The sequence below is a fragment of the Haliotis rufescens genome, unplaced genomic scaffold, assembly GCF_023055435.1.
Source record: "Haliotis rufescens isolate VD_foot unplaced genomic scaffold, xgHalRufe1.0.p SCAF_29, whole genome shotgun sequence".
Taxonomy (NCBI): Eukaryota; Metazoa; Mollusca; class Gastropoda; order Lepetellida; family Haliotidae; genus Haliotis; species Haliotis rufescens.
In genome coordinates this window covers 1,324,416-1,344,992 of record NW_025963990.1, presented here as the reverse complement: position 1 = coordinate 1,344,992, position 20,577 = coordinate 1,324,416, and the positions used below count along the sequence as shown (strand labels likewise).

Genomic DNA, 20,577 nt, shown 5'->3' with positions numbered 1-20,577 from the left:
TAACTATACATGGGGTAGGTTGTACACTGTTTAACTAGATGTGGGTTAAGTTGTACACTGTTTAACTATATGTGGGGTAAGTGGTACACTGTTTTACTATACATGGGGTAGGTTGTACACTGTTTAACTATATGTGGGGTACGTTGTACACTGTTTAACTATATGTGGGGTAGGTTGTATACTGTTTAACTATATGTGGGGTAAGTTGTACACTGTTTTACTAATAAATGGGTAAGTTGTACTCTATTTAACTATATATGGGGTACGTTGTACACTGTTTTACTATACATGGGGTAGGTTGTATACTGTTTTACTACACGTGGGGTAATTTGTACACTGCTTAACTATACATGGGGTAAGTTGTACACTGTTTAACTATACTGGGAGTAAGTTGTATGCTGTTTAACTATACATTGGGTAAGTTGTACACTGTGTTACTACACGTGGTGTAAGTTGTACACTGTTTAACTATACATGGGGTAGGTTGTACACTGTTTAACTATATGTGGGGTACGTTGTACACTGTTTAACTATATGTGGGGTAGGTTGTATACTGTTTAACTATATGTGGGGTAAGTTGTACACTGTTTTACTAATAAATGGGTAAGTTGTACTCTATTTAACTATATATGGGGTACGTTGTACACTGTTTTACTATACATGGGGTAGGTTGTATACTGTTTTACTACACGTGGGGTAATTTGTACACTGCTTAACTATACATGGGGTAAGTTGTACACTGTTTAACTATACTGGGAGTAAGTTGTATGCTGTTTAACTATACATTGGGTAAGTTGTACACTGTGTTACTACACGTGGTGTAAGTTGTACACTGTTTAACTATACATGGGGTAAGTGGTACACTGTTTAACTGTACATGGGGTAGGTTGTTCACTGTTTAACTATACATGGGGAAAGTTGTACACTGTTTTACTACACGTGGGGTAATTTGTACACTGCTTAACTATACATGGGGTAAGTTGTACACTGTTTAACTATACTGGGAGTAAGTTGTATGCTGTTTAACTATACTTGGGGTAAGTTGTGCACTGGTTAACTATTCATGGGGTACGTTGTATACTTTTTTGCTATACAGGGGGTAAGTGGGACACCGATTTAACTATACGTGGTGTAAGTTGTACATTGATAACTGCAGACGGGTACATTTTACACTGTTACAAAAGATACTCAAAATCAGTTCACTATCCAAAGCAGGCAAAATGACAACTTGTCGAATAGTTCTTGTCAAACTTTAGCACACATTCCATCCTTTTTCTGGTAACTCCAGGTGAAATGGACTATTGCAAAATATTTTAAAAAGATAAACATCGGGAATGATCGCATCAAATTCTAATTCATCTGAAATGGTAGCCCGCATTATTTTGGGAAAATTTGGGTTTCATTAAAATAAATGCCAAATATACACCTGTAAATTGTACAGGCGAGTTCATGACTGCCTTGGTATTGATTAATTAATATTTTATCATTCTAAGGTGAAACAGAAGTTATTGATCTTGGAGGACTTGTCAGACTTGAGTAAGTATTTCAGATGTTAATTTACAGTTAACATATAATCAGTTTGAATAAGTGATATTGAAAGGGATACACACCTGATGCTGGCAAGAATGTTTGGGTTTAGATCTGAATCAACTTTCCATTGTCATGTTTAATGGTAGTCTAGAAAGTTGATTGTACTATAGTGTGAGTTGTAAGAACTATTTACAGTTCTGATAGAAAGATTTACATTTCAGATATACCATCAACTCGGGTCAGAAGAAGTACCTGGTGAACCTGAGCCTTAAGGTGTGTCTGACTGCTGGAGAGGAGTGTCAGTTTACCTTCCCTGTGTTCACAGACATGATCCTACCTAAACCATTCTGTGACTGGGAGGCCACCAAACAGCTACAAAGTAAGTGTACCATTGGTAGCCTATATATTTATGTCTCATATTGCTGGATTGATGTGGGCCTAACCTTCCAGCGCAGTCCTTGTGTATAACATTGATTATTATTTGTATGTATAAGAATGAAGTAATTTATACATTGAAGGACATGATTATATAGTGTTTCTCAATCCTGTCATTTGTAATCATAGAAATATCCTTATTAGAATAGTATGACTACGTGCTAGAACATGTCAGCTGTAAGTAAAGACACGAACTTATATAAGAATGTGATGTTTCTTTGCTTCAGATTTCTCCCTGAGTGAGTTTGTGACATCAGAAGGCGCTGCATTGGCGGACAGACTGACAGACGCCCTGGTAGACAAGCTGTTGGACACTCTGGGTCTTTCAGACTACGTTCTGGAACCTCCATGCTCCATGGATGGGCGAGGCGCAAATGGTTGGAACTCAGGTCAGGAGACTTTTTAAGAAAAATCACATATTTTAGAACATTAAACAAAACAAAACAAATAAAAAATAAAAGCAACAACACCTTTTATAAACACATAAAGAAATATTTGTTAAAGGCGCAATAAAGGCATTATAAAATCAATATCATTGTATCATTGATGCCAGATGTAGCACCCATAACAAACACGTGCAAAGGCAAGTCCAATGGTCACCTGAACAATCATGCACGGGAACATGTGTTAGTCAAAATGGGAAATTGCATCGACTTAATTTTGACCATTGATGCGTACAAATTTGGAAATGTCCTCCACTCTTTAAATTTTACGTCAGTCTTTTATGGTATAACCTTGACTTAACAATTTTTGAGCAATATTCGGATGATCTCTTTGCAATCTTCGAAGAAAGAGCAAACTTGATTGTAAAAGTGTGAAAGGCTGGAGCTGCTTGAATAGTGTCTAACAGTAAACAATCGGAACGTTGAATACATCTCTCTTGTCATTCAATCTTGGGGATATTTATTTTGCCACTCTGAAGGTCTATGTATAGATCTTAATTCATCATCCGGTAGGCCAACTGTCATTGCTATTGTGGAAGCCTTTGGCCGGAAACAGTTATGCAGTGAAATGAAGTGATATTTATTCCTAACTCGCGTTTTGTTACAGACTGCCCAAAACAGGTTTCACTCCCAACACTACCAGACTCTGTGTCCTGCAGTCTCCACGACCACTGTACAGGAATAGACTGTTGTCTCAGTGTGCCTCTCATCAGTCGGAATGTCCATTTCAAGGTCGACCTGGACATGTGCAAGATGACCCTCACACTGGCCATAGAGAAACTGGAGTTTAGCAGACTGCTCTTGGACTACCCATGGGGTAGGCAGAATGTGATGTATTTCACAAAATGATGTATACGTTATTATAAGCCTTGGTGACAGAACAACCAATATTCTCTTGTTATTAGGAACGGTCAATGTGCCATTATATACTTTTCAAATAAGTACTTTCCTTTGTCTTTCTTCAGGAACACCTGAATCGTTCAATCTGAAGGGAATATTCCGAGCAGGGTAAGTTATTCAAATATTTATATAACGTTGAAGTAAGTTACTGCTTATCGAATACATACCGAGGCAAGAGAGTTAACTGACTACAAAAGTCGGAAACTGGACTTTTAGAGTCAGTTAACTCTTTTGCCTCGGGAAGATGATCGAATACGGCCGGGAGTAAACCTGCCTATTCTAACCTAATCAGTCTTAAATTAAGTGCTGATTGTGAGTCATCACTTACTGTTATCAAAGTACATTGTGTTTCAAAAGTTTGGACAACCCCGAAATTGTAATTGTTCAGTTTCACCATCGACAACCTCGAGGGAGAGAAACAATTCCTTGTCAGTCTTAACATCAGTGCCTGCTTTGAGGCTGGAGGGAAGTGTCTGGTGACCCTACCTGTGTTAAACCAAGCCAGATTCCCAAACCCTGGATGCGACTGGAACTCAACACTGTCCCTAAAAGGTAAGTCAGTGGACATTGGGTATTACAACAGTTAACATAAGAACTACATTGTGGAAAGGAATATCCAACGCATCGTGCATTGAGTATCGTGTAGTAAATAACTCCGTTTGGTTTGAGTATCCCTATGTAACAATAGACTAGTACTCGAGAAACAATAACAAAAAGAGGCATGACCATTGCCTACATTAATGATAAACCTGGTTTGATTTTCTCAGTGTATCAGTTGACTAGACCCTAGAAGACATTCCCATGGCCTACAGTAATGATAATTATTTTGCTTAAGCATGTAATTCAATATATGATTAGATCCGATACGATAATATAAGAAGACACCACTGTGGCTTACATCCAAATCTAATGGTAAATGCAGATTTCTACCGTAAACTCACTGTATCCAGTTTGTTATTGTATATTCTACATTAACATGATATGGTGGTTATGCATGTACACTAGTACTATCTTATTATGCACAGGTTTCTCCCTGAAGAACTGGCTGAGCAAAACCAATCTGAACATTGGTCAAGTCTTGACCTCAGCATTCCGGTTCCAGCTGTCTCTGGCCCTGGGCATCTCTGAGTACCTCCTGGACCCAATGTGTGACAGACAGAGGGGGATATACAAGGCGGACGCTACAGGGTGGAATAATGGTAAATGGCTCCAGAACGCATGTACAGGAGCCTTGCAAATTATTATTCTCATCCAATTACTCACATGAAGAGAAATACCGATGCTACTATACGTACGAGTAGGAACCTCTGTTGTTTAGCATTTCAAAACATGTCAAGAAATCAGCTTATGTACTGCATATAATACACTTGGGCATTTGCTTTAATCGGATAATCGGGTATTCTATGGCATTTCAGCATGTCCAAAACCAATGACCCTCCCAACCCTACCGGACAGCCTGTCATGTCACATACCCGACTACTGCACTGGACTGGACTGTTGTGTGGATGTGGTCAGTCTGGGGATGTCCTTCAACTTCAAGATCCTCCTGGACCCACGGAACCTTGTCCTGACCGTCGGTATCGAGAAACTCACCGTTCAGATATCACTGTTCAACTACAAATGGGGTAAGTCTCTTTGCATCAACATGAACATCATGCAGATGTATGAGGTATATTTTGAATAGCAGTGTATGTATAGGAACATACTTTGTACACAGTTTTACTGACAGAGACATATATGTCATATAATACACACTTTTTTTAAATTTACGAGTAAGTCAACACTTTGCTTATGATTTTCAGGTAAATGGGAAAATTTCAACCTTAATGGCGTCGTTAGATTGAGGTGAGTTCAATTATTAATTGTGCAAAAACTGTACATTTATTACATTTTTTATGGGGAACTAAGTTTTACACTTCAGCTTGACATGAAGTCAGGTGACTCCACACAGTAGATGAAACACATGATGCGATCCTGAAAATGAATGCAAAATCTTTCATAAGGTACATATTGAGCATTTTGTTTAACAAGGAAATTCTGACAGTACTGCCATGACAGTTGATGTTACTCGGATACCACGTCAGGGTTACATGCAGCGTGGTCCATGTTTGTGTCAAGATCTGCCCTATCTGTTATTTAGCATAAAGTTTGTACATGTATGTGTAGTATGCAAGTGCTTGCATAATGTTTAGGTCTGGTTAAACCATCAAATAGAATATAATACCTTGGACCTACGTTCCTCAAAACGATCCTAGTGCTATCTCAACTCGCATTGTATCACAGTCTTACGGTCTCTTGTGTGTACATGGGGATGACCATGTGTTTCGGCCGTTGATAACCACTTTGTTAACGCAGTAAAGTCAATTAATGAAGATAAAACACCTTACAGTTATGTGCATACAATCGTCCAGCAATACCACAAGCTTGTGCATATGTTCGAGTTGCAATAGTGTGTACACCTCATCTCTTCAGTTTCAAGATTGACGACCTTGTTCATGCTTGGAAGTATCTGATGAGTCTGAAACTATCGCTGTGCTTTGAGGCAGACCAGCCTTGTGCTCTCAGCCTACCTGTCTTCACAGATATCAGCTTCCCTAAACTGGTGTGGAACTGGGACAACCCTTTCTCCTCGACTGGCAACGGTAGGACACAAACAACTTGTATGACTAGATTCAGTTTTGTGATCATCTTATGGACTATCTATGTAGGAAATCGAACTCAGGACTTTAACGTGCCAATCAACCAGATTAACGTATAGGTTGAATAACCCTTCATACATATATTTAGACTACATTGTTACGTAACTGAAGTATACAGATGTTACATGATGTGGCATATACAGTTACATATGGCTGTGTCCTTAAATTTTTTCATGAATATGACAAAATTATCGCATGTTCATGAATATTACAAAATTATCGCATGTCTTTCACATCTTACATTTATAGGCTTTTCTTTGAAGAGCTGGCTATCTAATTTGAAGCTCCCATCTGGCAAGAAATTGGCCGGCCTAGCTGTGTCCAAACTTCTGGACAGACTTGGTCTCACAGGCTACCTGAGTGACCCCCAGTGTAACAAGAGCCTGCCCCCCTATGCTGGAGCAGTTGGGGGTTGGAAGAAGGGTAAGCTGTTTCAATGATGAACTTTTGTAAAATAAACATTAAACATCGTTTTGGGATCATGTAATCATCGTTGTGTTTTACAAATCCACTCACTGACACAAACGTGACGGGGCGATTATTGATTTCCTCCTTTGAATAAAAACGCCACCTTTAGACATTGATACTGACAAAGAGTGATAACACACACTCACTGTGTTTTATATTTTCAGACTGCCCTGCCAGTCTCACCCTGCCCACACTACCAGACTCCGTCACCTGTCATCTGTCAGACCCGTGTGGCTCCATACAGTGTTGTATTGACGTGGACTTTATCGGGAGATCCTTCAACGTCCAGATAGGAATAGACCCTTGCACCTACACCTTCACCATGGGCATAGAGAAGCTCGTCTTCACCAGGGCCTTGTCAAGCTACAAATGGGGTGAGCAAGATGTCATTTTGCCATTTGTGAATGATAAAAATATATCCCGAAATAGACATAAGTTTGGAAATAGGATATTCTAGTATCCAGAAGCAGGAAGTAACAGTATATCGCCGAGTTATTAAATCGACATGTGGAGATGTCTTAAATAACTGGTGTTTCTGTTACAGGGACTGTGGAACACTTCAACTTGAAGGACGTAATCCGTGTAGAGTAAGCATTGATATAAAATTGCTAATTTACTATTATTTTAAGAAACCTTAATATTTGTCGGAGGTGTAATAATACGGCCAAAATTTCAAATCAGAGGTGTTCTTGACTTTCGAGGTTCACTGTTTAAGGACATAATTTATTGCTACACTTGTTTTTTTGTTTTGTAGATTCATGATCGATGATCTGTTCGGGGAAAAGAAGTTCCTGATGAACCTCAACATCAGTGTCTGTTTTGAGGAGGATTCGTGTCTGATTTCCTTCTCTGCTCTGAAGGACGTCAAGATTCCCAAATTGGTCTGTGACTGGGACAGTACAGCAGCTCTTGCAGGTTTGATAATGCTTGCTGGATGATTAACAATGTATCCTGACTTTTCATTCAGACGTAGGACTGTGAGGACTAAATTACAATTGCTACAATTGCTACACTTGTGAGAACTATTTTCTCAAGTGAGGCCGAATATTATAATGATTGCAATGTGTTTTTCAATATCATTGTAAGGCTCATTGAAAATATGTAATTATCATGGTATTTTAACCAAAGCTTTTCATCAACATGTTGAAATATATTTTAAATCAATTGGCTGTTGTGTTATGACATCAAATACGGTTTCTTATTGAAATTCCACGTAGTTCTCGTTTGTTTGTATTTCCTGGATCAATGAAACATGTAATGGCACTCCTCAATAATCTTCAGTTCCAATATGGATATTCATGATAATACATCTTTCCTCCTAGATTTCTCTCTGTCTGACTTCTTGTCTGAGATGAAGTCCACTGGATCAGAGAGTCTCACTTCAGTCATGGCAGCCAAACTATTTGAGAGGCTGGAAATAGCAGGGTATCTGAAGACACCACAGTGTCAAAATACAAGCAGCCCTTATGTGCCTACTGTCACTGGATGGAACAACGGTAAGACCCGGAATATTAGGTTATGCTGACCCGGTATGAAAAACAGAAACCAATATTCTTACGACATTCATTTGTTGAAAAAAGTATTATAGATAGCATCTTATTATATCTTATATAGCATCCAAAACTGATATCAATAATAGATTAAATTTATAATTTCAAACATTTTCAATAGTTGTAAAATTTCCTAAATGACCCAACTAAACAGTTGGAGGCTTATTAATGGTAATGGTTTCCAATACAATTCTCAGAGTGTCCAGTTCCTGGGCTTGACCAGAACCTCCCAGAACTCCCTGGTTCCATGGCATGTCACGTGCCTGACATCTGCACCGCCGTTGACTGCTGCATCTACATCGACTTCCTGTCACGTGCCTTCAACGTTTTCCTGACAGTTGATTTGTGCACCTATCAGCTGACAGTGGGCGTGGAAAATCTGGTCTACAAACGAATGCTGTTTGATTATCAGTGGGGTATGGCTTAACATGTTTTGGTGGGGTTTTTTTAAATCTGGAAATTGTGTCATATTGTTTTGTGATTCATGTAATAATGGATACATTATGATGATCTGATATGACATACGTCAAATGGGATTTTTTAACGAAATGCATGCACGTGTGTGTGTGTGTGTGCGTGTGCGTGTGTGTGCGTGTGTGCGTGTGTGCGTGGCTGCTTGCACTTGCTAGTCCGGACTTATGTTGAGTTTATAGTGGATACCTTATTCAGACACAGCATACTGACTCCGAGACGACTAGTCCTTGTTTCAGCCCCTTAATGCCGAGCACAAGGCAGGGTAACAATAACCACCATCTTTTGGTGTGACGCGGCTAGGAGATTGTTCTTACAACCTTTGAAAGCGAGCTTTCGTCTTCGAGTGTAAATTATGTATCAACTTTAGTCTGAACGTTTTATATTATTGAACGAGTGAGTGAGTGAGTATGGTTTTACGCCGCTTTTAGCAATATTTCAGCAATATCACGGCGGGGGACACCAGAAATGGGCTTCACACATTGTACCCATGTCGGGAATCGAACCCGGGCCTTCGGCGTGACGAGCGAACGCTTTAACCACTAGGCTACCCGACCGCCCCTATTATTGAACGAGGTTTCCCTAGTGATGAAACAAATGTGCTGAAACAAATGTGAGCATATTTACATACTTTCATTTTGTTTACAGGGACAGAGGAGCATTTATATGTGAAAGGTGTCATTCGAGTAGAGTAAGTGTTGATGTCGCCTTTGTTGATTTAAAAAACAAGGATTAAGTAAAATACAACAAAAACACATACAATGTTAATCTACTCTACATGCATGCACCAAAGGTGTAACGTTTACGTACATATAGATGCATTTAGGATACTATGATGTTTCAGTTACTCAATCAACCGACTGCAGTCTGAGAAAAAAATAGAGGTGACAGCAGCTGTCAGTGTGTGTCTGAAACAGAACGAGTGTCTGTTCTCCAAAACCTTCCTTGACAAAGTCAAGACACCACAACCCCTGTGTGACTGGGAGGCCATGCTGAAACGGAGAAGTAAGGCTTGAATAAATATGTGTCATCTTTTTTCTGATTCCTATGTATCATTTTTCATCACATCATGATTTTCGTAAGTACCAAATCGACATTCCTTTTCTTCAGTTCTCCAAAGGCCTTAATGGGCAGGCACATGTTCAGGTATTCAATATCAGACGGTTAAAATAAACAGTCAATTATTTTGTGTAGCTTGACCTTCATGATCGTGACGAGCAACGTATTTCCATTGCCGACTCGTCATGTGTCAATGTAAAAATCCTTTTGGAGAGACTTGTCAATTAGCAACTTATCACTTCCAGTTTGTCACATGGAAACTATCCACACAAAAATCAGAACAAGCGCACATTTCTTGATTTACCTAGCAATAATAAGCAGGCAAGAAAATATGTATGTTCATTATAGTCGAAAAGCTTCACATTGTGTTAGTTTGATGTCTCAGGCAAGTTTGCAGGCCTGTTGTACATCGCAATTGTGGAATCAGTTGTTTTAATAGGTCAATGCTTGTGATCTGTGTTGAATTTCGTTGAATCATGTTCATATATTGTGTGAGACTCCAGGTAGTAACCTTGCACCCGGGTCCGCAAAATGTCATTTTGCTTTTTCGTCATACTCAGGTCATCATTTGGACCATCTGTGACCATGTGTTTTTTTCAGATTTCTCATTGTCCAACTGGGCATCAGGCAAGGGGCTGTCCTCCACCGTGTCTTCTCTCACGGATACTCTGATATCTCAGCTCCTGGGTGATCTCGGGGTGTCTCAGTACCTCCTGGGTCCAGCCTGTGACCAGTCAGCAAGTCCATATTCCCCTGCTGGGATAAACAACTGGAATAATGGCAAGTGTATTTAGGCGGACTGACGTTGTTCCGTTCTGTCTCTTATTAAATGTTGGTTCGCATCTTGTTTGTGGGGGAGGGGGGAAGTAGAAGAAGAAATTTGTTGATGATTTCAACATAACTGATGAAGGACTAAATCGTCATCCTGTTAGAATTATTGGGATCTACTGCTTGTGAATGGTTTAAACGACTTTAAATACCTAGATTTTTTATAAACGTAATGGACACAACGGTCAGTTGAACTCTTTTGCCTACTACGCCCTTCATAAACTCAAACATGCTGTAAATGTGAAGAAGAAGAATCGGTTTCTGGAAATTCTAACATGAGAGTAAGATTTTTGGGGTGTCAGCTTCTTTATAATGAGGAATACAACGTTTCTGAGTACATGCTTACTCCTGCATCAGCTGAATGCAGGATGCAGAGAGCTATGCGAAAATTAGAAAAGTAAAATGAAGAACGAACCATGGTTCATTTCAGGATAAAACATTGTTCTGTCATGACGTGATTTCCGGGAATTCGAACATGCGCTCGCAAATTGATGACGTAAATTGGACGACGTTATTTTTGAGCGGGAAGTGTCTTGTGAGTTTTTCCCCATAGATATAGCTGGGCAAAGCAGATGAACGCAATGGTCAAATGATCGCATTCAAAAGTAGGAGAGATATGACAATCGGTATTGGGAGAAAAGGTACAGATAATCGACGTGAGAATTTTGAGAATATCAGATGTGTTCCCTGATCACGGTTCTCCTGATGCCACTTGTGGTTTCCCTTGACGCCTGTTGTTGGTAGCTTTCCACCTGATTTAATGGTCTTGGTTCTTGATCATGTGTTCGGAAATTGCTGATTTCTGGTCTAGTTTGTTGACAGAGGTTTGGTGTGCTTTGAGGTTTTAGTCTGGTGTTGAGAGGTCCATGGGCTTCTCTAATATATTGGTGGTCACAGTTGCAGGATATCTTTGCTGGTGGTGCCTCGGCCATTGGCTCGTTAATGTGTCTTAATGGTCTTGTTGCTGGTAAAGGTGACATCTATGTTGACATTGCTCTTTATGATGCGGGAAAAGTGATGACTGACGGGCCCATGGTTGGTGATTCGATTGGGAAGGTTTGGGTCTGGGCTCGGAGCTCTTGAGGGTCTTGTTGAAGGTTTTGGAGACTGTTGTTGAAGTGAACTGATGGCAAATGGATTTTGCCTGTCGGATGATGGCTTGTCATATCTTGATGGCTTCATGGTGACAGGAGTTGTAGTGGGTGTACTGGTCTATGTGTGTTGGCTTGCAGCCACAGATGTTCTTTGTCCATCTTCTGTAGGAAGGCGTTGATTCGTTTCTGTTTCCATCTTGAACTGGATTCTCTGGTGCTGGGCGACGACAGTTTTTGGGACGATAGTGAGCTTGAAATTTGGCGCATTTCTAAATCCGTCTCTGACGTCATATTCTTTGCGTCACAATGAACGACGTGACATCAAATATCAATGTGCTGGGTAGAACTAAACCTTGCAAGGCATACTTAATTTTCTTTAAGGGTGCCAATTTTCTAAAATTGCTACCTAAGTATCTATAATACACACTTTAAATGCATACAAAATTTGCGAGTAAAGTGTTATTATATAAACATTAATGTTTGATGATATACAGCACTATACATTTTTTGTAGGCTAGTATCGATGTTTCCTTAAATCAGATTCCAAAACGATTCAAATCACTGAACACAACCGATGTCGCTTCAATCAATATCTTCGTTGACACCAAATAGTTCGTTTTATTTTGTCATGGTACAATTGCGATAAACATACTGTGTTTTCAATCTAGTGCTAAGTAACCTGTAGATTTAACCGCAATACAATCAATTTGGAACCCGAATCTACCACAACAGCTGAACCAAAATGCATGTAAAGCTTCAACATTGTACATGAGCATAAAAGAACCGTCTTTGTAATTGTGTATTTCTGTGTTTCCAGAATGTAGAGGCCAAGCCGTACCATCCCTACCAGACTCAGTACGATGTCACCTGGCCTCCAACTGTTCTACTGTAGACTGTTGTGTCGATGTTCGTCTCATCAAGAGGACCATCCAGGCCAAATTTGATGTGGATGTTTGCAACCTTCAGATCACGATGACTATAGAAAAACTATCGTACACCGTGTCGCTCCTGGAGTATGAATTGGGTAAATAGCTACATCTACAATCAACAGAATTAGTTTTACACTTGCTGGTACATTCCCTTGTCACAATGGGTTCAGGGTAGGAAAGTGGTCTAATGCGCTACAATCCACTGTGCATTTGGGAGTTCTGCCCATTACCTGCCGAAATCCACTGTTCAGGGTTTCCAATGTCAAGTTTAGCCTAATTATGATCCTGGAAAGGACATAACCATATCTGAGATATATAACTCCATTATAAAGTTATATAATTACGATTTTTGTCACTGTGGGTTTTTTTCCAACACGAAGCCGACACATGAGTCAAAGTCAGAAATAGCTTATTTGTTTGAAGGCCTTTTGGCCCATCTACAAGAAATGCAATGCCAATAATACAATGAAACAAATAACATGTAGTTTACGACGTCATATCTTTTTTGTATGCATAATATACATAAAGGCGTTTTAATAAATCACCCTGAGTTGTACACAACTAACATTTGAATAGTTGGGAATAGTATTACAATTCTGGCAAAAGAACTTTACATAGTTAAACATAATGTTGCGAACAAATGTTACCCAAGTATTATGACCAATGTTGTCGAAATACATTAAAATTTTATATACTTTGGGGGGATAAGCCTTTCGTGCATTCTCGTTAACAAGTAATTTAAATTACGGACCTGCGCATTGACTAAAAGCGGTATCAACAACTTTCATCATAGACAATAGCATTTGGTGTTTGTTTTCCCTTAATAAACTTTTACATGCCGAAATGTGAACTCGTTCTAATTGTTTATTCCGCCGGTAACCCCATAATTCTGAACCATATTAAAGAACTGGTAACACCTGTGTGTCAAATATTATAAAATACTGGTATCCCTTTGGATCGATCATTCCAATCTTATTTAAATTTATATTTATTTCCACCAAAGCCCGTTTTCCACAATTTTCTAGATCAGCAATACAGTTTGTCATCTTGAAATTAGAAGAAACTAGCCAAGTACTTATAACTGTTAACTATGTCTGCCTACAAATGCTCTTATATTTATTTATTTTAACACAATATAGTCGCCTATTTTGAATAGAAAATGTCTTAAAGTATTGAGAGTTCAGTACTTTGCTTGTTTTCAGTGAATATGAAAAAGCCGACAGAAGCGTCTGTAAATTGTTCATAAAGTCGGCTGCTTTTAGAACAACCTGGAAAAGATTTTCGGTGGCGTAAACAATGCTTATACCTACTAGCTTTGTTGCGTCAAACAATAATTTAGAGGATGTTTTCACTATATACATGAGCTTGTGTTACATTCAAAGTATATTGTAATCATCTCTGTAGATATCTGAATGTTGTTGCTTAGGAATTTGAGGTCACTTTTCTTGAAGAACAAGAGACATTATTAATGTCATATGATCCGTTTCAACCCTGCCGTTTACATGCATTGACTTCACTAACTTGAAAGAGTCAACTCAAAGGATAAAATAATCGTTCACACTCGTTCCCTGCTCAGATATAAAGGTAAATTCTCCTTCAGGGTCCCCAGACACTCTACCGTTGTGAATATATAGATTAAAAGTATAACATGAATATTCTTCCGAATCTATTGGTAATCTTGTCATGTGATTTGCGATTTTAAGTGGTACCGGTTCTTCTACAGGAAAAAAGTTACCGGTAAAGTCAGATAAATTCTGAGGAGGGTTGTTACTTTGTCCAACTCTGGTGTTCATTGATAATCAAATAACAGTCAGCTAGGTTTCTGGGTTGTCAACCAGACACTATTCATGGAGTTCAATATGAATGCTTTCCCCACTTGATGTGTTTTATGTGGACCCCTCTGGTGATCCATACATACCTATCAAGAAAGTATCCTTTGCAGTACCCGTTTGTTTATTCTTACAGCCACAGAATTAACAGTACCAAGCATTATTTGATTGCACAAGGCATCTAAAGACTTTTTGACAAAAACATACATACCGCCTGATAGTCGTTCTTGACGGGCTTTTTATGGCATTTGCTAGATCAGGAATATACTTTGATAAATATGTAATTGATAATAACTTATCACTAAATGTTTCCAGTAAAAACAAACTGTCAACCTCTGATAAATATTTCAGTATATCCAGATCATCAAGTTTAGATTATGGGCCATTAATATTCCAGGTTAAAACTTTAAGATATTGTGTAAGTAAATGCTCATCTATTAAAGAAGTCTTAAGAATTGGTGCAGGAGGCTTCTCTGAACCAGGGCCGCACCACTATTCATAAGCGTCACCGGTACTGCTGAGTGGAGGTTGTTCCGTCTCCTCCACGTTATTGCTTGGGTCCGGCTGTGTTCCGTCTTATTTACCTAGATCTTCTTGCTGCAGTCAGTATTTTCCTTTTATCACCTGTATTCAGTGGTTTCATCTGGAGGCGGCCGTTCCTGAAAAATGCAAATAAACCTCGACTTCGCATTTCTGCAATAGTCGGTCTTTGACTATTTGTCAGATTGTTTGAGATGCCAATGTTCTCTTGACGAAATGTCTGGCAGTGACTGAGTGCCTGAATCTTGTCATCAGAATATGCAAACTTGACAATAAGGTGGCGGGGCTTCACCTTCTTTTATCGATCCTACTCGGCGTGCTCTCATTATTTCCCTATTTTGCCATTATTTATTCGAGACGTGTGTTGAGGAGAGTGGTTACGTTATCTTTACAATGTTCATGTTCACGTAGGCCGTTTGTTCATCTAAACGTTGTTCGAGTTTATCCATATGAACCTGAAATACCTATCAGAGCAGCGCTAAATTCCAATTTCTTCTTTGTGTATTCAATATACTTCCCGTTCTATTCCAGGCACAGAAGGACATTTCATCCTGGGAGATATGACACGGCTGGTGTAAGTATCAGATACTAGTTTGTTCATTTTACTGAAACTGCTGCGATACATATAGACTCAGACATCCGTGCTTTGGGGCCATAATACTCCTGTAACTTGCACAGATCTTTGATACAAACTATAATACGTACTTCTTGAGGAATCATTTAACAACATAACACCACGGCTTCGCGTACTCAAACGCAAAAGAAAACGCAAGTCGAGTATGCAGTATACATGTTATTTACTTTCAACAGTAAAGACAAGAAATTCTAATAGGGTAAGATTGACAAAAAATTGACTTAAGACAGTTTAGTGGATTTTTTCAAATGTTAAGGGCTTACACAGTTTCGGGTCAATACCCAAAATGTCAGTCAATACCTGGTGTGACCACCATTAGCATTGATCACTGCCACACATCTCCTGTACATTGAGTGGATCAGACGATTTGTGAAGGCCCTAGGGATCCTCCTGCACACACCCAGAGCAGCTGTGCGTAGTTCATCGGCAGTTGTAGGGACTTTGTGCAGACGCCTTTGAACCTCATCCAACAAGTGTTCGATGGGGTTCAGATCAGGGCTGAGGGCTGGCCACGGTAGAACACGGATGTTGTGTTGTTGCAGAAAGGCCTTTGTAGCTCTGGCAACATGGGGACGAGCGTTGTCCTGCTGGAAAATGTGTTGTTGATGTTTTGCAAAAAATGGAACAACGTTGGGTCTGATCACTTGGATGATATACCGCTGAGCAGTGACGCCGTGTCCCCGATCTTGACCAACATTCAGAAAGCACATGGGTCCAAGTCTCGCATTAAGTCCAATCCCTGCCCATATCATGACGCTACGTCCACCCCATGGATCCCTTTCCACAACGTTTCTGTCAGCAAAACGATCACCTCGACGCCGCCAAATTCTGATTCTTCCGTCTGCATGGGAGACACAAAAGCGACTTTCATCAGAGAAGATGACACGCCTCCACTCACGATGACGCCAATTGTGATGACCCTGTGCCCACTGAAGTCGTGCTTGTCGATGCCGTGGTTGGATAACAGGACGAGTTGCTGGTCGGCGACATCTGAGGTTGTTGGAACGGAGACGTCGGATCACAGTGTCCCGGCTTATGTGTCGATTATGTGTTCCTATGGTCTGACGAGCACTTTCACTTGCAGTTAGAAACGGATGTCGCTGGTGTTGACGGGTAATCTGCCGATCTTGTCGAGGTGTGGTGACCCTAGGACGACCGCTCCGAGGAAGGTCATCTGTGGTCTGTGTAGCATTGTATCGATGCAGGAGACGGTAAATTGTGGTTATGTTAACGTTGAAATGACGGGCAACATCTTGGACAGACTCTCCAGCTTCCAAACGTCCGATAGCCTGGTTTCTCTGAATTTGAGTTAGGCGTGGCATTGTTGACCAAGGAGTGGTAGGTCCAAGAATCGGCCACAGTTTTCTACCCACTACACTTCGTGACAGTTTGTGCATTTTCGATTTTGCGAGATATGGGTGCATGATACACACATATTCATTGAAATGGTGCGTTTTGACGATTCGTTTTTTATGTTGCGTTTTTACTCGGGGCTTCCAAAATGCAACCAAAAATATTGATAACACCATCAGGCTTCACTATATGCTAAAACTCGTATCAATTTTATGGTTCCGTGTTTGTTACCTATATGCTTAAAACCACTTGCGTTTCTTTTGCGTGTGAGTATAGATATAGATATATATATAGAGATTTGGATACACTTTCCTTATATCATTTTGCAACTCTGAGTTTCACGCACCCATGGTATTGCGTAGGATCATCAGGCAAGTATGATCCAATTGCAGAAGAGAGTGCTCAATCCAAAGTAGAGCATAAATCATTTCAAGCGGTCCCTTCAAGACAAGGTATAACAACCACACAAAATCATTCAGAATTCAGAAATACGAAAAAGAGACAGAACTCTCCAAACACATCTGGAAGTTGAAAAGAAACAAAACCAATTACAAAATTAAATGGGACATAATCAAGAAATCAAACACCAACAAAAGAGACTCAGGGATTTGCAACCTATGCATGGAAGAGAAGCTCGAGATTCTCATGCTAACATCTAACAAGCTAAACAAAAGAAGCGAGCTCATTTCCACCTGTCGCCATGGTAAACCCCCAAGCCGAGCAAAAAAGAAAGGGTCAAACTAAAAACCCTGTTTCATTTTGCCTGATGAATGTACGCAATACCATGGGTGCGTGAAACTCAGAGTTGCAAAATGATATAAGGAAAGTGTATTCAAATCTCTCTCTCTCTCTCTCTCTCTCTCTCTCTCTCTCTCTCTATGTATATATATATATATATATATATATATATATATATGTATATATATATATATATATACACGGTTTCCTGTTATTGTTCAATTTTTAACCAGTAATTATTAATCAATCATTCAACTGTAACCTGTACTTTCAAAACTGTCATTCTTCTCCTATCCACGTCAAATACTTTCTACATCAATATTCAATGGTTATATTGTCGCATAATTTCATAAATCTCTTAGAATTCTTCAGAGATGTATGATGATTCTTACGTACACTGAACAAAGAAAAATATTTAATTGCATACAAACTTACCATCCACAAATAATGTAGAACAGCTTATCAAATGTCGCCACAGATACAAACTTGAGCACATCCCTGCCTCCCAGAAGCTGGTGATTGACCTGAACATCAAGATGTGTTTTGAGGACAACACGTGTGTGCTTGAAGTCCCAGTCTTGTCACAGTCAGAGCTGGTCTATTCTCCGTGTAGCCTGAGTCTACCAGTGTCGTTTAGTGGTATGTACAAGACGTTCATGGCCTTATTAATTAAAAGTTTTTATGATTTATGTGGTCAGCTTCTAGTGCAGATGTATTGTACGCATGGTCCTCTCTTAACCCTCTTGGTGCCACGGGACCATATATGGTCCTTCACTTTTCACACCCGCATAGTGCCAGGGGACCATACATGGTCCCACGAAAATGCCCTTTTTAAACCGTGAATTAAGATATCAAACACAGAGTGCACAAAGTCAACATTATAACCATCATCACCCCAATCATCTTAGCTTTAACATCGTGCAAGTCATATTTTATACAATGCTACGGATTGCGAAATATGGAGAGATTAGTAAAGTGGCTACCGCGCTTCTCGGCACCCATTATGCACCCATGTCACATACACGTAAATATTTTCAGACAAAATCCTTGTTAATAAGAAATAATATGACCAGAGTGGTCAGAAAGACATGTTTCTCACAAGTGTGTACTTATTCACGTAAATAAATTTCTGTTCACTCATTTACGAACAAGTTTATTTACACGTTTTGTATATTTTTATCGACTATCGGTAATGGCCATGTTGAACTTCATGCGAATGAAGGCAATTTGTTATTATGCACCTATGTCGCATACACGTAACTATCATTATATCAGACAGCCAATTTGAAAAAGAAATCTGATCGGACTGGTCAGAAAGATTTACTTTTCCCCACTGTACAGTTATTGGCGTAAGAGTCCTAACGTTTAGTCCGCCACTGAAGTTTTTGGTTCAAGGATTGCATATGTTATGTGTCACGTCGATTTAGCACGGCGCTAGAAACGAAACGAGAGCGCAGATTGTCATTCATTTTATGGTCCTGATTTACAGAAAATATTCAAATATATGGATATGGATACAAACATAATACAACTACTGAAAACATCAACATAACTTCTACAATGATGACAGCAATACCTTTTTCTATTTGGGTTAACCGCTTATGGATACGATGTGCTGTAAAGTTCGATTTCGATTTGTTTTTCCTTTCATTGAAACTGTGATAATGGCGCTGTGATTGGTTTGCTGTTATAGTATTTTCCATGAGTCTAATGTACATGGTACATGCTGTGATTGTACAAGATAACTGATAACAAATTGTGTATGCATATATATCATCAAATACACAATACTAATCTCTTCAGAAAATGGAATATATCATAACACGACAGCTCGAATTTTCAACATTTTGCCATGGATATTAGATCTAATATTAATATTAGATTTACAAATTATTGATGTACACTGTAATCTTGATTAAGGTATGATAATGTATTACATGTCTTCAATTCTTATTTGATATGTTATCTGAAATGTCAGCAATGAGTAAACTTTATTTTATTTCGTTACAATCTGCAATTTTATTCGAATAGGCTAAGAGACGGTCGGTGATTTCCCGCTGCTGTGAATTTGTCGTCTGGACAGGTGCGCGTGCTTTGACCTCGCGTGTTGTGACGTGGATGACGTCACATGAAACAGCTGATCTAATGTTGTGGTAGTATAATGGATACACGTGGTTTCATTTTCCGAAAAACAATATTCTCTTTAACTGAACTAGAAAGCATAGCTAGTACATCACGATTGGAAAATGTCCACGGCGACCGACGAGTGAATGAGGCCGCTTATCATTTGACTAACAGTGTTAGAATATTTGACGCAGTTTTCTAATTTTGGTATGTTGTGACATGTGCCTTTCATATGTGTTTGAAGGCTTGATATTCCAAGAAAATAATGTGCATTTAGTTGAATAAGGGAATGGAATGTTTTACAGTGAGAAAGCTGTCAAAATGGATCCAATATTAAACAACCTAGATTTTTAATATTTTAGTTTCATCTATAAGAATCTCGAATGGTTCAATTTATAACCATAACAGTAAAAGTAATTAGAGCTACTCAAAATATATAGATTCTATTTCTGAAAGACAAAATTATTTCAGTGTAAATGTGATTTCGTTTTGATGTGTTATAGAGTTTTATTTATGTTTTTTTACCCTGAATTATTTAGATTACCAAATACCTCGATCAGTGACATACTAGTAATAACTTTGTTTCGTATCCTTACTATGAAATAGAAATTTAAAAAAAATAATATTTGTCTAAGAGCAAAATCAAAGCATTCTTGTGGTTCTTTTTCACCATTTTAATTTGTATATCTTCCCTCCAAGTTGTAGTTTAGCTAGGCCAAAATTAAGAAAAAAAGGAAGCACTGAATACCATTTATATTAAAGATTTTGCTGGTTAAAGTTCAATACCAAGAATATATTTTTCCTTTAATGACAAATAAGTCCATTACTTTCACTGACCTACGATCATTATCAATTTCAAACTGTTCCTTAAGTAGAATGGGATGGAATTGGAAGCTACTGGAAATAATCTATCACGTATGTCCTTTAATGTACATGTGCATTCCTAGGTGTAA

General features: G+C 39.0%; 2 protein-coding genes across 2 annotated transcripts in view; both read left to right on the top strand.

Annotated features, from left to right (window-relative positions):
- The window catches only part of LOC124125168, a 225,518-nt gene that overhangs the window by 116,805 nt on the left and 88,136 nt on the right, over window positions 1–20,577 (top strand). The window lies entirely within an intron of this gene.
- LOC124125166 overlaps window positions 1–20,577 on the top strand; it is a 148,882-nt gene that overhangs the window by 78,494 nt on the left and 49,811 nt on the right. The window contains exons 54-75 of the mRNA XM_048402759.1: window positions 1,494–1,536; window positions 1,752–1,909; window positions 2,193–2,354; window positions 3,016–3,225; window positions 3,374–3,416; window positions 3,697–3,860; window positions 4,334–4,507; window positions 4,724–4,933; window positions 5,111–5,153; window positions 5,781–5,950; window positions 6,257–6,430; window positions 6,640–6,849; window positions 7,020–7,062; window positions 7,230–7,390; window positions 7,798–7,971; window positions 8,223–8,441; window positions 9,145–9,187; window positions 9,341–9,501; window positions 10,156–10,335; window positions 12,295–12,501; window positions 15,307–15,349; window positions 17,979–18,139. Coding sequence (XP_048258716.1) covers window positions 1,494–1,536; window positions 1,752–1,909; window positions 2,193–2,354; window positions 3,016–3,225; window positions 3,374–3,416; window positions 3,697–3,860; window positions 4,334–4,507; window positions 4,724–4,933; window positions 5,111–5,153; window positions 5,781–5,950; window positions 6,257–6,430; window positions 6,640–6,849; window positions 7,020–7,062; window positions 7,230–7,390; window positions 7,798–7,971; window positions 8,223–8,441; window positions 9,145–9,187; window positions 9,341–9,501; window positions 10,156–10,335; window positions 12,295–12,501; window positions 15,307–15,349; window positions 17,979–18,139 — 3,153 coding nt within the window. The remainder of the gene's footprint in view (window positions 1–1,493; window positions 1,537–1,751; window positions 1,910–2,192; window positions 2,355–3,015; window positions 3,226–3,373; window positions 3,417–3,696; window positions 3,861–4,333; window positions 4,508–4,723; window positions 4,934–5,110; window positions 5,154–5,780; window positions 5,951–6,256; window positions 6,431–6,639; window positions 6,850–7,019; window positions 7,063–7,229; window positions 7,391–7,797; window positions 7,972–8,222; window positions 8,442–9,144; window positions 9,188–9,340; window positions 9,502–10,155; window positions 10,336–12,294; window positions 12,502–15,306; window positions 15,350–17,978; window positions 18,140–20,577) is intronic.